Below are 18,952 nucleotides of genomic sequence, written 5' to 3' on the forward strand. Positions count from 1 at the left end.
AATGAACTGAAATGAATTTCTCACGCATCCCTAGTCAAAAGACTATTGGAATCTCGCTCTGCATTAGTAAGAGAAAATACATTGGAAATAATTCAGAGATGGTACTTGACACCATTAAAGCTACATTATATTTGTAAAACTAGTTCACCTCTTTCTTGGAGAGGGACCATGGGTCGTATTTCCACATGTGATGGTAGAAAATACAGTAGTGAATAATTTTGAAGGAGCTTGTACATGAAGAGATCATTCTTATAACAAAATAAGTAATATTTGACCATCTGTTGATGCTCTTAAACATTTTTGATAGAATAAGGACATTATTCATTTAATTTATTAAACATCTCATAAAATTAATTTCTCTAGGTGTCTTATAATTTAATAATGATACAAATAAAATCCCAGTCAACCACATAAAACTAACAAACATGGAAACACAGCATAAAATATATCAACTATAAGAGGTAAAACCAATATTTTTACATATAGATCTAATTGTCTTCTTGAATGGGAGGGAATTATTACATTACATTGGAAGACCAACCAACTGTGTGTCCATTGAAAGTTGCTATCAGGTCCTTAGTATCACTGGAGAAACTCACACATGGAATTCATTTGATGAAGAAACTGGACTCATTATTTTTTTAAAAAATTTGGCCTTCCTTTATTTTTGTGAATCAAAATAAACATGATAAGCAATTTCCTCCTCCACATCAGTCATTTTGAAAAGATCGACTTTGTTGAAATATGGATAAATGACATTCCTCACGTATAATTTTTGAGATTGTGTCAACCACTTGGTTATGGGTTGTTAGGAATGCGTTTCTGTATGTTGTCATCTCATGTTAATTTATGTTATGATGATAAGTCAAGGGGCAATATCCTATACTGCTGCTGCACTCTGGCTATTGCACCAGTGGGACTCACCACTAGTGCTACAGGAATCTAGTGCTTACTAAAGCAACCCTGAAAACAAGCAGAAATGCGCTCTTTTGGAGCAGGACATCATTGGAGCGCCCTTCTGCAAGCTCTGCTGACATGTCCCGTTCTAGAAATGAGCATTTCAAGTCGTTTCCATTTGCCTAAGGATCTGCTTGCTTCCAGTTGTGTTAGCAGTGTGTCCCACTAGTGCACAGGCAACGTGGGATACTGCTCAAGGTCTGTCAACTGGGTGAATATAACTTAATATAAGTTCTTAAAAATAAAAAAAAGCCTAAAACTCCATCACATTCCAGCATCATGCCAAGAAAGATGACCTGAGGTGGGCCTTTGCCGAAAGCGGCTTGCTCAGTGCTCAGGTGCTCTAGTTGCATTCCGTGGGGCAAAATTTGCCCCTCACCCAAATACTGGGAAAGGGGGCAGGTTTAGCCCCATCCCTCTTTATCTCTTTCCATATAAATGAATCTTTTCATTGACTGGCTGACAGAGATGGGGTGGGTGGGGAGTGCTGCTCTTAGGGACAATGTTAGAGTACACCAATTTGCCTTCCAACTCTGACCTTGGTTGCTCCATCCTACGTTGACAAGAGGCACTCAAGGTGGGGAGAGCAGACAGATATACTTTGCACTCTCTCCTAGGACCTCTGCAACATATGCAGGTCCTCCCTCCACATACTTCCCACGTTCAGAGGTGGAAAATGTCCTTTACATGCCAAAGTCCCCAGGTTCAATTCCTGGCATCTCCAGCTTAAAAATGATCTTGGCTGGTGGGAGCCAGGGAAGACCGTGGCTGCAGAGAGCTGGTTCTAGTCAGAGCAGACAATATTGACCAGCGGTCTAACGCAGTAGAAGGCAGCTTTAAACGCTCATTTGCACAATGGGGAGACATTTTGCTAGTCTTCACATAAATACCAGTCATCTGCATATTCCAGCTTGCTTGTTTACATTTAAAAGTGAGTCATGCATCTGTGTAAAGATCATGAAAAAACCAAAAAGTTGAGCATAATCAAAGGAGGAGATATACAGTGTGCTTGGCTACATTTTAGTCAGTAATATCTTGATCTATTTTTCCCCCTTTATTCAGATGTTGGATGAAAACCACCATCTAATACAGTGTATTATGGACTATCAAAGCAAAGGCAAAACGGCAGAATGTACTCAGTGAGTATGAACTTTGTGTGTGTTGCGACATATTAGTTCTGTTATTTCTTTGCTGATTGTGAGCAGGTGAATGAGATCCTTCATTATTATTATTATGCTGAAAATATAAGGCTTGAAATCTCTTTCTCTTCTTAAGCCAGGGTCCTCAAGCTGCTGATTTTTAGAGCAGACCTCTTGGGTTGAACTCCAGGGTTATGATCATGAGGAGTACAGCCTTAACCCTTTATTCTTAGGTGGCGAATCGGCCATTTCAAATGTTGTGACTTAGCACATGACTTCAGAGGCAACAGGAGCCATGGCATGGTAATATGGCGCTGCCGGGTAAACACAGTGATAGATGGCATGGGATTGAGAACAAGCCTGGATGCTGTCTAGGCCTTTTCACATTTTGCAGGGCAAGCGTTTTTGCCTTTGCAATAGGAAACCCCAAAACAGGGGTGGGGAACCTTCACCCTCCTCCTATGTTGTTGGACTACAACAATGCACCATTGTTGTAGTCACTACAACTCCCATCCTCCCTGACTATTGACCATGCTGGCTGGGGCTGATGGGAGCTGGAGTCCAACAACATCTGGCAGACCACAGTTCCCCACCCTTTCTATAAAGTGTGGAGTGAATATTCGTGTTGTAATATAAGCAGCGGTTATGTGTCCATCACAGCTCCCTGGTGTGTTTGCAAACACAGCGACATCTTCACATTTACAGTATCTTATGAATTCCCTGCTTGAGAGGTTAGAAGTCCAGAGGAAGTTTCCTTTGGAAGTTTCCAGGGCTTAGTTTCCTTTGCATACGAGAGAGAGAGAGAGAGAGAGAGAGAGAAAATGAATGCGCGCACTGGGTATTTTTGTGACATCTATTTATTTAAAAATACTCGAGCAGAGCACTTTGAGGAGTGAACAGACTCCTGGCAGACAAAGCAACTTCTAATCCTGCATCAGGTTCCCAAGGAGAGCAACCACGCCCCAAGCATTCCGCCATTTCATCTTCAGGCAACTCATGGCCCTCTCTCGGTCTCTTTGGCCCAACTCTCACTGAGGCGGTGAACCTGTGTTTCGGCTGTACCGCTTTAGACTGCAGGTGGAGCACTCATGCTTGAATGCTATCATGTCAGGCAGAAGATGAGGCCAGAACCTTACTCTCTGACTTCAGGTTTTCTCTCTGGAGGGACTTCTTGTATGGATGAGAGTATTCAGTGAAGTGCCTTCTGAGGAGTTACAGTCGAGATGAAGGTTTATCACCACAGTCGGGACTAGGCCTCAGTCTCTGCCAGTGGATACTGGTGGCTCCGATGTCAGTGGGGCAGTGAATCTGCTCCAGGTTTCAGTCAGAACTCTAATGGAGCTATCCAAGGTGCTTTACACTTTGGATAGCTCCTTTAGGGTTCTGACTGAAACCTGGAGCAGATTGACCACCCCACTGACATTGGAGCCACCAGTCTCCACCCATTTCCAGAACTGCAAATAGGCTTCTCCTGGATCCATCCATGAACATTCAGCGCTCTTGTTAAGTTCATGATCAGCCATGAGGCTTGTCTAGGCAAAACCATAGCCATAGCTCCTTCACGCTAATCAAGACAGTCATACTCGTAACATACGAGAACAAGGCCTACAGTGGTGAGAAAAAGTTTGTGAACCCCGTAGGATTGTCACATATTTCCAACCTAAAATGTTATTAGATCTTAATGCAACCCCATAATCCTAGATAAAGAACAATAGATAACCTGAGTAAATAGATGACACACAGACATGATGCTTTCTCAACATTTATTTATCCACAACTGATTCAACATTCAGCATCCATGTGTAAAAAAGTATGTGAACCTTTAGATTCAGTACCTGGTGGTACCCCCTTGAGCAGCAATGACTTCAAGTAAGCATTTCCTGTAACTGTTGGTCAGTCTCTCACATCGGTTTTGAGGAATTTTGGACTGTTCCTCCTTACAGAACTGCTTCAGCTCCATGACATTTGAGGGCTTCCTTGCACGAACGGCTCGCTTCAGGTCCTGCCACAACATTACAATGGGGTTTGGTCCAGACTTTGACTAGGCCATTCTAAAACAGGGAATTTCTTCTTCCACAGCTATTCTTTTGTAGATCTGCTTGTATGTTTAGGATTGTCTTGTTGCATGACCCACTTTCGGTTCAGCTTCAGCTCACGGACAGATGGCCTGACATTTTCCTCTAGAAACTTCTGATACACTGCAGAATTCATGGTTGTGTCAATGATGGCTCTTAAGTACCCATTGTTTGCCTAATTTATACATCATTTTATTTCACAAGACACAGAATTGGTTCATATAAACCCTATTGGATATTTAGAGAAGGACTGGTTTTGATTCATGAAGGCTATCATGGTAAAACTATGGAGTTTCCGTAATTATCATTAGCGGTCACAAACTTTTTCTCACCACTGTAGCTCTCACTGAAGAAGTAAACCTGACTCTGGGCTGTACCATTGCTAATACTACTGTGCCTGTGAGAAATGTTGCTGGGGATGGGATGGACTTCCATCTCAGACCAGACTGCCCCACGAAGCTTTGGCCAAAGCACATTTACAGGCACCAAAATGCAAACATGTGTAGTGTTCAGATTCACATGTGATTTCCACACATTCCTACACAGAGGAGCTTTTCATGCAAGGAAGGAGTCGTGTGTGTAACAACCCTTTTTCAGGCTTTGAAATACACTGTAGTTCAGGGCCCCCAAAACTTTTTGGGTCAGTGGGCATGTCTGGAACATTGCAAGTGTGTCATGGGCGCTCTCACAAAATGGCTGCCATGGGGGGGCTTGCCCATTCATAAAATGGCTACCATGGTAGGCATGGCTGGTTACAAAACACCAATTTCCCAATCGGCAAACTGGTGAGGCTCAAGGAAAAGTAACTTGCCCCAAAACAAGTACAAGGCAGAGGTGGACTCTGAGCTCCAAAACACAAAACCGCTCTTTTTAAACCCAAATAAAGGTGGTGCCAGAGTGCAGCACTTTGCTTTGCAGCATGCCATTATCCCAGTTAAAAAGTAATACTTAAAAAAATAAAAAATCAGGAGGGGCAGGGAGGCTGGTGGGCACCAAGAGAGTTGCCCGTGAGTGCATTGGTGCCTACAGGCACCATGTCAGAGGCCCCAGCTAGAATGGCTTCAACATATTCCTATTAGGGTGTTCAAATCCCCTTGCATTGTCCTCCTGAGTTGGAGTGTGAGTGTTTTCCATGGGAGGCCTGTCCTACTCATGGCCCACTCCCTTCACAATTTAGAACCCTGATTGTCCAGGGTTCTAAATCGCATGGGAAGTCTACACAGGTAGACCAGAGTCCCCCGCACAGACGTTCATCCTCAAACACTTGGTGGGCAGCAAGGATGTGATGGAAGTAGGCAGAGATAGTACATTTGTCTCCATTCTGCCTCCCGTGATAGTAATCACGTGGCAGATTTCAACACCCGAACACAGTTTATGAGGATGAACCCTTTTCCTATGCAACACATCCGTACCTTGCCAATTTTGCAAAGAAGAACACAAGTTAAATCAGATGTACACAGCTGCCTCCAAAGGATAAAAGGTGTAGTTGCATTTTTTAAGGAGAAAACTTTCCAATATGGTTTCTTTTCATTGGCTATAAGTTGTTTTTCTTTTGTCTGTAGATATCAACAAATCTTGCACAGAAATCTGGTGTACTTGGCGACAATAGCAGACTCCAACCAGAATATGCAGTCCCTGCTTCCTGCTGTAAGTACCTGCATGAACTCTAGATCTGGCTTGTAGAACACTGACTGATGAGATTTAAAGACGTCAATTACTTTGAGCTAAACCATTTGGTGGTTTTAGATCCAGTGTGGTGTGGTTAGGGTGTCAGACTAGAACTGTGGAAACCCAGGATTAAATGCCCACTTTGCCATGAAGCTTGCTGGATGATCTTGGGACAGTCAGTATCTCTAGCCTAACCTACTTCCCAGGGTTGTTGTGAGAGCAAAATTAGGATGGTGCGGGGAGGGAGGAACTATGTGAGCCACCTTGAGCTCCTTGGAGGAATGGTGGGATATAAATGAAACAAACAAATGATACATAATTTATACAGGAAAGTAAATAATGCTGAGAATTAAAAACCCCACCCAATATGGGTTATCCTGGAGCTGATTTTTTTTCCTGCATGTATATTACAGACAATATTGGGGCATACAAAATGCTCTTTCTCACTTGAGGGTTGGGTTACACATGCAACAGGATGAAGCAGGAATGAACTGGTGAGGTTTGGAGGCAGTTGAGCAGACTGCCATTTCTGATGAAGGGCAAGGGATTACGTTTCTGAATGTTCCCCTGCACTGTAAAAAAATAAAAAGAATAGCTCCCTGCAAGTACACTAGAATAGTGGGAACAGGGAAGGGCTTCCAAAACACAACTTCTAGACAGGCCCGAGTTCTAGCACCTCATTATAGAAACTGGACACTTCTAAACCTGAGAGAGGCAGCTTTTCTTCTTTTTAAGCATTCTGGGGGAGAGGGAGATGTTGCTCAGTGTCTAAGCAGCATTTTCAGTGAGTTCTTTAGAGCTAGGAAAATGCAGCATTTAATTGTGAAATCGAAAGGAAGTGTGATTTCCTCTTGTGTATTTGTGCTATTCCGCTATACCACAGTGCCACCTGGAGGTTATGTAGCAGGAAAGGCAGATTTCTCATGTAGTGCTCGGATCTCAATTCTGCAACGAAACCAAAAATAGATACAGTGGATGAACAGCCAATTAACAGCATCAAATATCCCTGCCCTCCAGATGGGGGTCTTAAGAATGAATCCCATCTCCAGTTGGAGGTTGGCAACCCTAGGCTAGATGGTGAATGGGTGGTAAGACCCCATCCCTAGTTAAAAAAAATAATGCTTGCTAGTATGTATATGTGTCAGTTAACTGAGGATGCAGATGTGTATTTCAGAGACTTTTATGTTTTTGCTATCTAGTAAAGTTGGAGAGGCAATTATTTTAGATTGGCTTGTGGTGAAGCAAAGAATGTAAAGAAAGGATTAATTGAGAATACTAGCTATTTGATGTGCATCTGTTGAGTGTTATCCCTCCTTATCTTTCCTTAGTTTGCATATCACAACAACCCAAGGTTGTGCATCATCATCATCATTTCATCATCATTTAATTTATATGCCGCTTTTCCACAAAAAGTGCCCAAAGCGGCTAACAAAACAGCAATACAACAACAAAAAAGCATACCAATACATCATTACAATATGGCAATGTCCTGGTGCGTGCTGCTCAATTACTCCCACTGCAAGTGGGAGCAGCTGAACAACCCAGGAACGCTCCATCCCTGGCTCGTTTAGGGCACAATCCTATGGGGATAGTTGGCCGTCTCCGAAGTTGGAGGCAACCGACTGTCCAATGCAGGGTGGGCAGAGCGCGGAGGTGATAGTCTCCTCTGCACTCTGGCTGCCCTGCATTTGCAGTTAGATGGCCAATTTTGGCTGTCTAGCTGGAACGGCTCAGAGCAGGGGGGGTGGGGAGGCTGGATGGCACGTAAGAAATGTCATACTGGCACTTCCACTGTCCCCTCCCTGCCCCCAGGAATGCCCCCTTTTCCCCCATTCTGCGCTGCTCTTCCAAGCGGGGAGCCAGTGAAGAACCACACCACCTGCGAGGGGGAGGGGGCAGGGAGGTGGTTTTCTGGGAACCGACCTTGGACTGCTGGCTCCGAGATCTGTTCCCAGAAAACAAAAATCCTATAGCTGTCTAGTGACCATAGGATTGTGCCCTTAGTGTTGTATCCAAACAACTGAAGTCTGGCTTGTCTCTCCCCAAACCAGCCAGAGAATCAACCCTAGAACAAATCGTGGGTTCTTTCTCTGGCTTGTTGGGGGCAGGGGAGAAAAGCCAAAGGTCTGGATTTTATTTTATTTATTATTATATTTATATTCTGCCTTCTTTCCTTTTGCAACGAACCCAAGGTGGGTTACATGATCTTCCTTCTCTCCCCCCAACAACCCTGTGAGGTAGGTTAGGCTGAGAGTCAGTGATTGGCACAAAATCACCCAGTGAAATTCATGGCTGTGTGGGGACTAGAACCCAGATCATCTGAGAGTCCCAGTCCAACACTCTAACCACTACACTCACTGGCTCTCAGATGTAAATTACACTATACCAAGGGATGGAGTGTCCTTGGGTTGTTTAGCCATTCCCACTTGCAGTGGGAGTGATGGGGACTCTGCCTTGTTCACGACAATCCACAATTGTAAAAAAATGTGTGCTTTTATGTAAATGTCTTTTAAGACTTTATATTGCATTTAATGTTGTACTTCTGTAAACTGCCCAGAGAGCTTTGGCTATGTGATGGTATAGAAATGTAATTAATAATAACAATAATAACAATAATTGTTGTGGCATGCAAAGATCTAGTGAGCTACCTAATTTCCTTAATATTTGGTGAGCTATCTAATAACATGGTAAGCCAGCAGTATGTTTTCTGCAGGTGATTGAAGAGTACTAATAATTTTCTGTCTGGGCATGTGCAGAGTGAACTTTAGTGCCCACCTGCCATCTAACCATGTGCTTGTGGGATTGTACATGCATGTTTTGAATCAGGGCCCGGCCAAGTTTGGATTTGGCCATGTGGAAATGTTGGCTTTGTTGCTCTGACAACACAGAGCAAATCCCCTTTTGAATTTGAAGGAAGCTTTCCCTGCACTGGAAAACCAAATTCAGACCTTTATTTAGCAAATGTATCCTTTTTGTGTGTGGTTAAAGCCAGAATATTTCTAAGTAGTCAAGAGGTGTGGCTAAGTTTTGTGGTGTTCTGGCAGTGCTCCCATCTCTGAGGAAAAAAAAAAAAATAACAGCCCAGGCCGTGTGTGTGTGTTTCAGTGTTCTCAAATTAACTGCTAATTAAAATAGACTACAAAATAGCAGAGCTGCCTCTGTCTGACATGCTTTAGTGGTTCTTCCTACCCCATCAGTTAACCTCACAACCTGATATTAATCTTTTTGTAAATATGGGGGGGGGGTGTCCAAAAAGTCTGATTATTATATACACCCCCCCCTAAAAAGCATGGGATTGTTTTGGGCTATTTAGATTAAAGAGCTGATCATATGTGGTATTCCCATATCTGTTGGCTTGCTCATGATCGAAACTCCTTATTCATGAGGTGATTCGTTATTAATAATGCATGACACTAAATTAATAATAATAATAATTAATGGCAGGAATTCTGCTGGATGATTTTTTTGAAAAGGAAGGCCAACTCATAACAAACCCCTCTCACTGAATTTTTCTTCTCCTTCTTGCCATCTGCAGCCACCAACGCAAAACATGACCCTAGGCCCAGGAGGAATGAATCAGAGCGCATCCAACCAGTCTCTTCATTCTCAGAGCAACCTCAGTGATGCAATCGGGACAGGCCTTCCTCCTTCCTCCCTCATGCAGAGTCAGATTAGCAATGGTGAGCTTTCCACGGTTGCCTGGCAACCACATCCACGGATGCAGAACGTGCTTCAGAAGTGGTCTTTTATGGCTGTTTAACTAGCCTCTCGGGCGTGTGGGGGAATCTGAGCGCAGGCTTTAAATATGCACAGATTGGTTGCAGTTCGTGTCGTTGCTGCTAGTATATTGCAGCAATGGGTTTCCGACAGGAGGAATCGATATTTGAAAACTGAGGCTGGCGCTGTTTAAATTGTTGAGCGTATGGATGTTGATTTCAGTAGCTGGTGGGTTGCTTGAAAGCACTGGAGGCCAAAATCAAATCCTCGCCCTGATTTAATTTCAAGCATTTTGAAGACCGGAGAGAGTCCATGAGAGCATGTATATGGTGCAGAGGAAGAAGAGGGAGAAAAGGGTGAAAGACCAAATGATTTAGCAGTCTCATGTAGCCTGATCCTATGCATATTTACTTGGAAGTAAGTCCAGCTGTATTGATTGTGTCTTATTCCCAAGTAAGCAGCCTAAATCTCTCCCTGCCCACCACCTGCCATGCAATACCTACACATGTTTACTCAGAAGTAAGCCCCACTATGTCCACAGGGGATGTATGCCCAGGTAAGTGCATAGGGTTGCAGTCCTAGAAGAATAAGGACCAAGACCCACCCAATACTGGAACCTTTGAGTGTTTCGGCTAATAGTTTTGCTACTTTTTGATAGTAAAGCAAAGGGCACAATCCAGCCAAATTAAGCCCTGAGTGCCAGTGATTTCAGTGGCAAACATGTGCCTAGCGTCCTCTGAGAACACTGAGGCTTGCACCTTGATCTTGTGCATGTTTACTTTGAATTAAGTTTCACTGGATTCTGTGGGACTTACTCCTAAGTATTAGGCATTCTTACATTTGGGTGAATTGTGCTCAGATATAATAAGCATAAACCTATGAGAAGAACAATTACAAAACAAATACCAGAGGTTATTTGTGTTAGGCACAATCCTGTGCATGTTTACTCAAAAGCCCCACTCTGTTCAGTGGGTCTTACACCCAGCAGAGTGTGCATAGGTTTGCAACCTTAGTGTGTTACAGTAAAAAAAAAAGAAAAGAAAAAAAAGTGGGCTAAAAGACTCACATATTTATTACAGTATAAGTTTTTTGTGGACTTTAAGCTACAAATAGTGTTTAAATAGATTAAGGGCACAATCCTATGCACGTTTAGATGGGAAAAAGTCTTACAAATCCCAGCGTTCCCCAGCCAGCCATGGGTGGCTGGCTGGATGCTGGAAGTTGTAGGACTTTTTTCTGTCCAAACATGCATAGGATTGTGTCCCCCCACAATTTAATCAATTAGGTGTGCCCTGCCTCTGCTCACCAAATAACATCCGTGAGTCATCTAACCTAATTTTTAAAAGTAGCTATGATGGGACATTTTGTCCCTTGATGCTCCACAACTATGTTCTTCAAAAAAAGAAGTTTTACTTTCATTATACCTAGGTCTCTGAGCACAAAATGTGACACCATGTCTAAACAGAATCCTTGTTCGGCTGTATCAGTTTGACGATGAGGGAATACAAATGTATGGAAACCCTTATCAAGCCAGGCAGGTGTTTTCAGAGGGCTTGAAACGAAAGAAACAGCTTCATTTGAATTTGTGTTATGTTGTGATCTGCACTGGCTTCCATTCCATTTCTGGGCCCAATTCAAAGTTCTGGTATTACCTTCAAAGCCCGAATTGCTTACCGGAAGGATCGTCTCCTCCCATATGATCATCTCCTCCCACTTGCCCAGACCCTATGATCATCTTCAGAGGCCGTTATCCAGGGGCCCCTGCCAAGTGAGGTGAAGCATGTGGCTACTAAAGAGAGGACCTCTTCAGCTGTGCCACCCTGGTTATGGACTGCCCTCCCCAGAGAGAGGCTCCCCTGGTGCCTACATTGTGGTCTTTTAGGTGCCAGGTGAAGCACTTTGTATTCTCCTAGGCTTTTTAGTCCTTCAGTATTAGGATGCATCCAGACGGAGGGTTCCTATCGTTACCTATGGGAAGGTATTGTGCAGCTGGTCCGTCTTTCCTTTCTTAATGGGTTTTCTGCAGTAAGAAAAAAGATGGAAGAAGCAGTGGGAAAACACAGGAGGGCTACAATTTGAAGCCAACTTTGTCTGGAACCCCTGTAAAACTCCATGAATGAGGCAGGTCATTGGCTCCATAAAAGCCTCATCTGGAAGCACCTTTAAAAACTCTTTTTTTTACACTGCGCTGGATTTTTACTCTGGCTTTATTCTCTTTTAAACTTAAAAAAAAATGTATTTTTTTTTTGTTCGCATTTTATGGTTTTAAGCTTTGTGTTGTGAACCAGCCAGAGAACTCGGCTATTGGACAGTGTAGAGATGTAATAAATAAATGAAAACAAGTAATCATCTGTTTGGCAAACACTTGGTTTCAGCCTTTCCCAACCTGGTGCCCTCCACATGTGCTAGGCTGCAAGTCCCATCATTCCTAGTCCAACACATCTAAAGGGCACCAGGTCGGGGAGGGCTGTTTGGTTTTGTAGTAGCGTAGCTACGGATTTTGTTTGTTTCTATCCTGCTCTTCAACATCAGGTTTCAAGATAGTTTCTCCTACCATCATTCACAGCCATTAGCCATGCTGGCTGGGAAAGATGGGAGCTGTAGTCCAACACCTCTGACGGGCACCAGGTTGGGGAAGGTTGGTTTAAAAATACAACAATAAAAAAAACCATCTTCATGAAAACAACAAAAGCAGCAATTAGAAACAGCTTAAAAACCAGCTCAACCTATTTAAAAAGCCTGGGAGAAGACTTTGCCTAGCACTGGAAAGATAACATGAGCATGAGGAGACAAGTCTGTCTGGAGAAAGAGTTCCAAAGACAGTGAGCAACAGCCCTAAAATGTCCTTTCCCTAATTGCCATCTGCCTCATCTCAGATGATGGGCACCCGGAGGAGAGCAGCATTCGATAACCTCAGCACCACAGGGAGGTTGATTGGGAGCAGGCGTTCCTTCGGGCAGATTGTGCTACATAGCAAAGAACAAACCAGAATTGCCTGTGGTGGCTTCTGCAGGATCCTAATTGTAGCTTCCATTTCTTAAAAACAAGAGCACACTTCTAGTCCTCATGATCAATGTGTTTGAAGTTAGAAGCAGTCTGCTCAAGGTATAGACACGGAAAGCAGGCTCTGCGGTGCATCTGGCAGTCAGAGTGGATGCTCTATTTAGTTTGCATGGCATCCGATGCCTCCTTTGGTCTCCCCACTCCGAGTATTTATTTCTTGCTTCTGTCCTATACATCTCTGGCTCCCTGGCTGTTCATCACTGGTTATCATCCCCAAACTCTGAATTATTTCCAGTTGGAGGGGATGGGTAGTTCTTAGCCTGCAAAGCCCTTAGCTATGGATTTTGGATCTAAAATGAATAAAGAAAAGTTTTTTTAAAAATAACATCAGTGTTCTAAAGTTAAATAACCTGACCACGATCTTTGGGCTTTCTGGCTACGCAGTTTCAACTGCAGAAGTCTAGGGCCCCTGAATATCAGCAACTCAAGATGGATGGGAGGGCAAGATCTGAATAGATTCAGTAGCACCATTTTCTCCCTTGTTTCCTTCTTTGCTTTCTGCCTAGGTCCCAATCACGTGTCTATGCAACAGTCAGGCCAGAACACGATGCCCACGACTTCCCTGAGCATGACTGTCAGTAGCCACGGAACCGGAACTGGCTATAGCCATACAGTGCCTGCGTCTCAGAATGTACCCATGCAAGGCCAGGGATCAATAGGCAACTATGTCTCACGAACAAATATCAACATGCAGTCTAATCCTGGTAAGGTTGGCTTAGCCTTGTTGTTGTTGTTTAGAGATGTCGTTACATAAGGTGTCGGGGCTAGCTGGACTCTGAGGGCTGGGGAAGTAGTCTGCGGCAGGGAATCGAGTTAAGTGCATGACCGCTGAATTGTTCTTGCGTAACACTGAAGCTTGCATACTTTTGGTCTCATTCATTCATTTATTCATTTATTTATGTGCACGTCTCCACAAATGAGAGGGCAGGTCTCTGCCCGAAGGGGCTTACATTCTAAAAACAGATGGAGGAAGGGGAGGGAGACCAAGACAGGGGTAAACATATGCGATTAATTATGTACCTAAGCTTAGTTACAGTAGGGTGTTGGGACTTTACATTTCTTAAATGTTACTTTGAGGTTTCAGTTTTTCTCAGGGTTGGGGATGGGTGGGTACCACGTGCACTGCTCAGGGGTGCAGAACTTCTGGCCTGTGAGACTACTCGGACCCATGGGGCACCCCAACGCAGCCCATGCAGCCTCCAGGGGACAGAGCGTAGAGAATTGTACTTTTTACTGTTTTAACGCTTTTGTATTTCATATTGTTTTTATGCTGTACTTGTGGTTTTGATTTTTGTGAACCACTCAGAGAGCTTCGGCTATTGGGCGGTATAGAAATGTAATTAATTAATTGGATAGAATTTTAGGGGGTGTGTGTGTGTTGCAGTGTCCATGATGCACCAGCAAGCGGCGACGTCGCATTACAATTCTGCACAAGCAGGGACCCAGCATTACCAAGGGCAGTCTCCCATTGCCATGATGAGTCAGAGTAACCAAGGCAACAGCATGATGGGCCAGCGGCCGATGGGCCCTTACCGACCTTCGCAGCAAGGTGAAGTCTTAATACGGTGGCCCTTTGCTGTGCTGCGCGTGTCTTAAGGCCGCAGCTAAGGGAAACGCAAGAGCTGTGATTGGATGTCCAGGGGGTGGGGGGGTTTAATGGCAAATGCAGCTGCAGAAGGGGACTTGTTTCATATTGTAACTACGGAGCAGGAATGAATCCTCCAACTTCCTGCGCCATTTTCACAATTGTGGGGCAAATAGCTTTCGTGAACGGCTGGGCGGGTTATCCAGAAAACGGCAAAAGAGAAATGGGTTGAAATAACCCTTCCACAGCAGCACAGTCCTGATCCATATCAGCCTCCCCCACAGCTGGTTTTTACAAAAATGTAAGAGACTACATTTTAATGGGGCTTACTCCCTGTTATGTGTGTATAGCAGGGGTGAGCCCTCCAGATGCTTTGGCCTACAACTCCCATGACCCCTGACCATTGGCTATGCTGGCTAGGGCTGATGGGAGTTGTAGGCCAAAACATCTGGAGGGCCACAAGTAGCCCACCCTGGATGTATAGGATTTCATCCTTAAATGCACATTTACCTGGGTACGAAATGGCAATCTTCATCGGTATGCTTCTCTACCCACATTACCATGGCTAGGCCTGTAACAGGTTTACATCATGAAAGTTGGGTAGAAGTTTCGGCTGAGCTGCACTCATGACCAAACCCTTTATGTTTGGCAATAGGCTTTTGCCCTTGACCCACCCCCACTTCTCTCCCCATTCTCTGCCAGAACAGCTGCAATCTTGACGCATTTCCCTCCTGGTTCCAGAGAGCAGGGAGGCAGCAGGGGCTTACTAGGCAGCTATCCAATTCTCCCATCCTGACACATGCACAGAGACAAGCAAATTTGCCTTTGGGAAAGGATGGTGGCGGAAATACCCAAGGTCAGCACCGCGATGCCCTAAAGCCTGATACAGCTGACATTTTAGCTTTCCATAGAATGGCTGGAAACAGAATCCCTTTGGTGCAACACATCCAGTCATTTCCCCAACCTGCGGCCCATAGATGCACATGGCTTTTGGGAAGGGAAGGATTAGGCTCATACCACTTCTCACCTTCCCAAGGTAATCTTTGGCTCTCAACCCCCTTCCTGGGCATCCTCCGCCCATGTGAGTTGCATCCTCTGCCTACAGTCAGGGCCAGAAATATTGGAACAAGGATAACTGTTTTGGCAGTTGGCCTCTGTACACCACCACATTGAAGTTGAAAGGAAACACAACCAGATGGGAGCGAAGTCAGGACTTTCAGCTGTAATTCAAGGGGTTTGACAAAAGTGGGGCACTAATCATTCAGGAAGGACAGCCAGTGGCATACACATCCCCCCATCGTTGGTGGCTCATACATCCCCCCATCGTTGGTGGCTCATAAGTAATGGAATGAATGGCTGACAAGCAGCTGCATGGCCAGGTGTGCCCTGTTTCCTGGGTACCCCATGACCAATCAAGCAGATCAAAGGCCTGGAGGTGGTTCTGAGTGTTACATTTGCATTTGGTAGCTGTTCACTGGAACTCCCAACATGAGGTCCAAAGAGGTGTCCATGTAAGTGAAGAAGGCCATCATTAGGCTGAGGAAACAAAATAAACCCATCAGAGATAGCAAAAACAGTGGGAGTGTGGCCAGTACAACAGTTTTGGAACAACCTGAAAAAGAAGGAATTAACTGGCAAGCTCAGCAACAGCAAAAGGCCTGGAAGACCACGGAAGACAACTAAAGTGGATGACCGCAGAATTCTGCTCATGGGGAAGAGAAACCCTTTCACAACATCTAGCCAGGTCAAGAACGCTCTTGTGGAGTTAGGCATGTCATTGTCAACATCTGCAGTCAAGAGACAGCTTTATGAATGTAAATACAGAGGCTTCGCAACAAGGTACAAACCACTGGTAACACTCAAGAACAGACAGGCCAGATTAGCCTTTGCCAGCAAACACCTCAAAAAGCCTGCCCAATTCTGGAGTAAGATCCTTTGGACTGATGAAACCAAGATTAACTTGTACCAGAATGATAGGAAGAGAAAAGTGTGGAGAAGGAAAGGAACAGCTCATGATCCAAAGCAAACCACAAAGCATACCACATCATCCAATGGAGCCGGGTCACTGATGTTTATTGATGACCTGACTGCTGATAAAAGCAGCAGGATGCATTCTGAAGGGTACAGGGCTATACTTTCTGCTCAGATTCAAATGTTGCCAAACTAATAGGACGCCACTTCATATTGCAGATGGATAATGACCCAAAACATACAGCAAAAGCTACCCAAGAGTTTCTCAAGGCGAAGAAGTGGGATGCTCTTCAATGGCCAAGTCAGTCACCTGATCTCAACCCAATAGAGCATGCTTTTCACTTACTGAAGACAAGACTGAAGGCAGAAAGACCCACAAACAAGCAGCAGCTGAAGGCAGCTGCAGTAAAGGCCTGGCAAAGCATCTCGAGGGAGGAAACTCAGCATTTGGTCATGTCCATGGGTTCCAGACTTCAGGCAGTCATTGACTGCAAAGGATTTTCATCCAGGTATTAAAGTCGATCCTTAAGTTTGAAATGATATTGGTTTGTTCCATTACTTATGAGCCCCACTTTTGTCAAACCCCTTGAATTACAGCTGAAAGTCCTGACTTCACTCCCATCTGGGTGTGTTTCCTTTCAACTTCAATGTGGTGGTGTGCAGAGGCCAACTGTCAAAACAGTTATCCTTGTTCCAATATCTCTGGCCCTGACTGTATATGCCTTGATGGTCATTGGCTAATTGACAGGTGTCAATCAAAGTCACCTTTTGCCCAATGACATAAAATATGACACCATGCCCATTTTGAGTTGTCCCTTCCTTGCTCCCCTCCACCACCTAATTTATTTAATAATGTTTCTATACCACTTATATTGAAATCCCTAAATGCTATAAGGAGTACCACGAGGGATCCTGACATAAGTTACTTTGTTAGCTTACTCAGTATGGATCTGAACTAGATTTGGTATAGGTTTTGTTTTCTTGTGCATGCTTTCTTTCCCCTACCCTATTTTTACCTTTATTTCAATAAACTTCCCTAATTGGATTACTGGGCTGTTTTGCGTTCCTTGTTTACACCTTCAAGGATTGGATCCCCCGCATGCTGCCTTGACCATTTGGGATACCCTTGCCAAGTTCCAAGCAAGGAACTGAGAAGGGAAGGGCAGGATAAATACTGGCCAGCAGAGACTGGAGTTTAACTGGCTGCCTTCCTCAGGGCTCTGCCTTTATGTGCATGAAAGAAAAAAGAATGGGAAAAGCAGTTTGCATTTGGAATGTAATGAGCAGACGAGCCAGGGCTGATTTTTGCAGTGACTGGCTTGAGGGAAAAAGGAGCCATAGTATTGTGGAGTGGAGTGGAGTGGAGTGGAGTGGAGTGGAGTGGAGTGGAGTGGAGTGGAGTGGAGTGGTCAGACTCCAGGTGGATGTTGTTTGCTTTTGAGGAACTGACTTTGCTTTACAGCAGCGGTGGGCAGTTTTGGGAGGTCCAGGGGCCATTTTTGCTCCCCGCCACCCCCCATGGATGCTGAAAACAGGAAAATAATAAAAACAAAATGACATCTGTAATTGCTGCAGAGAGACCCCAAAGTCAAAATTAGCTTGTTTGCAAGCTATTTTTTGACCTTTTGGACAGTCTGTAGCAGTTCTGGATGCCATTTTGTTTGTAAAATATATATTTAAATTTTAAATATTTTGATGGGCTGCAGGGGCCACATATTGCCCACCTCTGCTTTACACTCTAGCACTATCCATCTGGATGCCTGCCTGCTCTTCCATGCTCGACAGATAAGCAGATCTAAGGCAGAGTATGTCTGCAGTGATCTTTCATCGAAAAGAAAATTGAATCCCTGAAGGGCTGGCCCCGGAACGTCTTGCTGCTGGGGAAAGCAGAGAGAGCACATAGCCATACGAAGCTGCCTTTCACTGAGGCGGAGCAGGACTTTTGGCTCCAGCTGCCTACAGGCTCCCCAAGGTCTCGGAGAGAGGTGGCATCTCTGTTTCTCTCATAATGTCAATTAAGCCATAAAGACATGAGAAGAGCCTTGCTGGACCACAACAAAGGCCTGTCTTGGCTGTGCCCAACCTGGTGCCCTCCAGATGTGTTGGACTGTAACTCACCATTCTCTTTCAATACGGCCAACAGATCTGGAGGAAAAAAGGTTGGGGAAGCATGCTGTAACCCCTACACTACGCTGCCTCTCATATTGGAAGTTCATAGTAGAAGCAAGATTTGAAGAAGACTTCTGATTCTTACCCACTCTGCCACACCAGAACCTTCTCTGTTGGGGGCAGGCCAACACATAGGAAAGACGGGGCATAACATGTCCTTTAAAGAGGTTATTTCGTCCTTCTTTGCTGTCACTGTGGACTGATTAAGATGCTTTCACTCTGCTTTTTAGGTTCCTCTCAGCAGTACATGGGCCAGGAGGAATACTACAGTGAACAATACAGTCACGGACAAGCTTCATCGGAGCCCATGAACCAGCAATATTATCCTGACGGTAGTTTTGCTGCGCATAGGTTTACCATGTTTCCACATGCATTTGAATTTCAGGAGGCTTCTGGCTCTCCCAGGATGAAATTTTAAAAGTGGAGGCCAATCACACACACTCTTAAGCCTTTACTGGACAATCAGACCAGTTGATTTAATTGGGGCTTATTTTTCCAGCTGGTTGGAAGCTAAGGATCACTTCTGTCAGGAAGCCAAGCCGGGACGTAGGTGACATAGCAACTAGCAACTGCATGAATGGTTTTGAAAGAGTAAAATGCAGGGCCCT

General features: G+C 44.5%; 1 protein-coding gene across 1 annotated transcript in view; it reads left to right on the plus strand.

The window, feature by feature from the left end:
* SS18L1 (SS18L1 subunit of BAF chromatin remodeling complex) overlaps positions 1-18,952 on the plus strand; it is a 38,107-nt gene that overhangs the window by 7,938 nt on the left and 11,217 nt on the right. Inside the window, exons 2-7 of the mRNA XM_084854325.1 lie at positions 2,020-2,096; positions 5,734-5,818; positions 9,375-9,519; positions 13,126-13,323; positions 14,004-14,168; positions 18,575-18,676. Of these exons, the coding sequence (XP_084710451.1) occupies positions 2,020-2,096; positions 5,734-5,818; positions 9,375-9,519; positions 13,126-13,323; positions 14,004-14,168; positions 18,575-18,676 (772 nt within the window). The remainder of the gene's footprint in view (positions 1-2,019; positions 2,097-5,733; positions 5,819-9,374; positions 9,520-13,125; positions 13,324-14,003; positions 14,169-18,574; positions 18,677-18,952) is intronic.

Source organism: Heloderma suspectum, chromosome 4 (genome assembly GCF_057233095.1).
Source record: "Heloderma suspectum isolate Gila_16-S chromosome 4, 16-S_ref, whole genome shotgun sequence".
Classification (NCBI taxonomy): Eukaryota; Metazoa; Chordata; class Lepidosauria; order Squamata; family Helodermatidae; genus Heloderma; species Heloderma suspectum.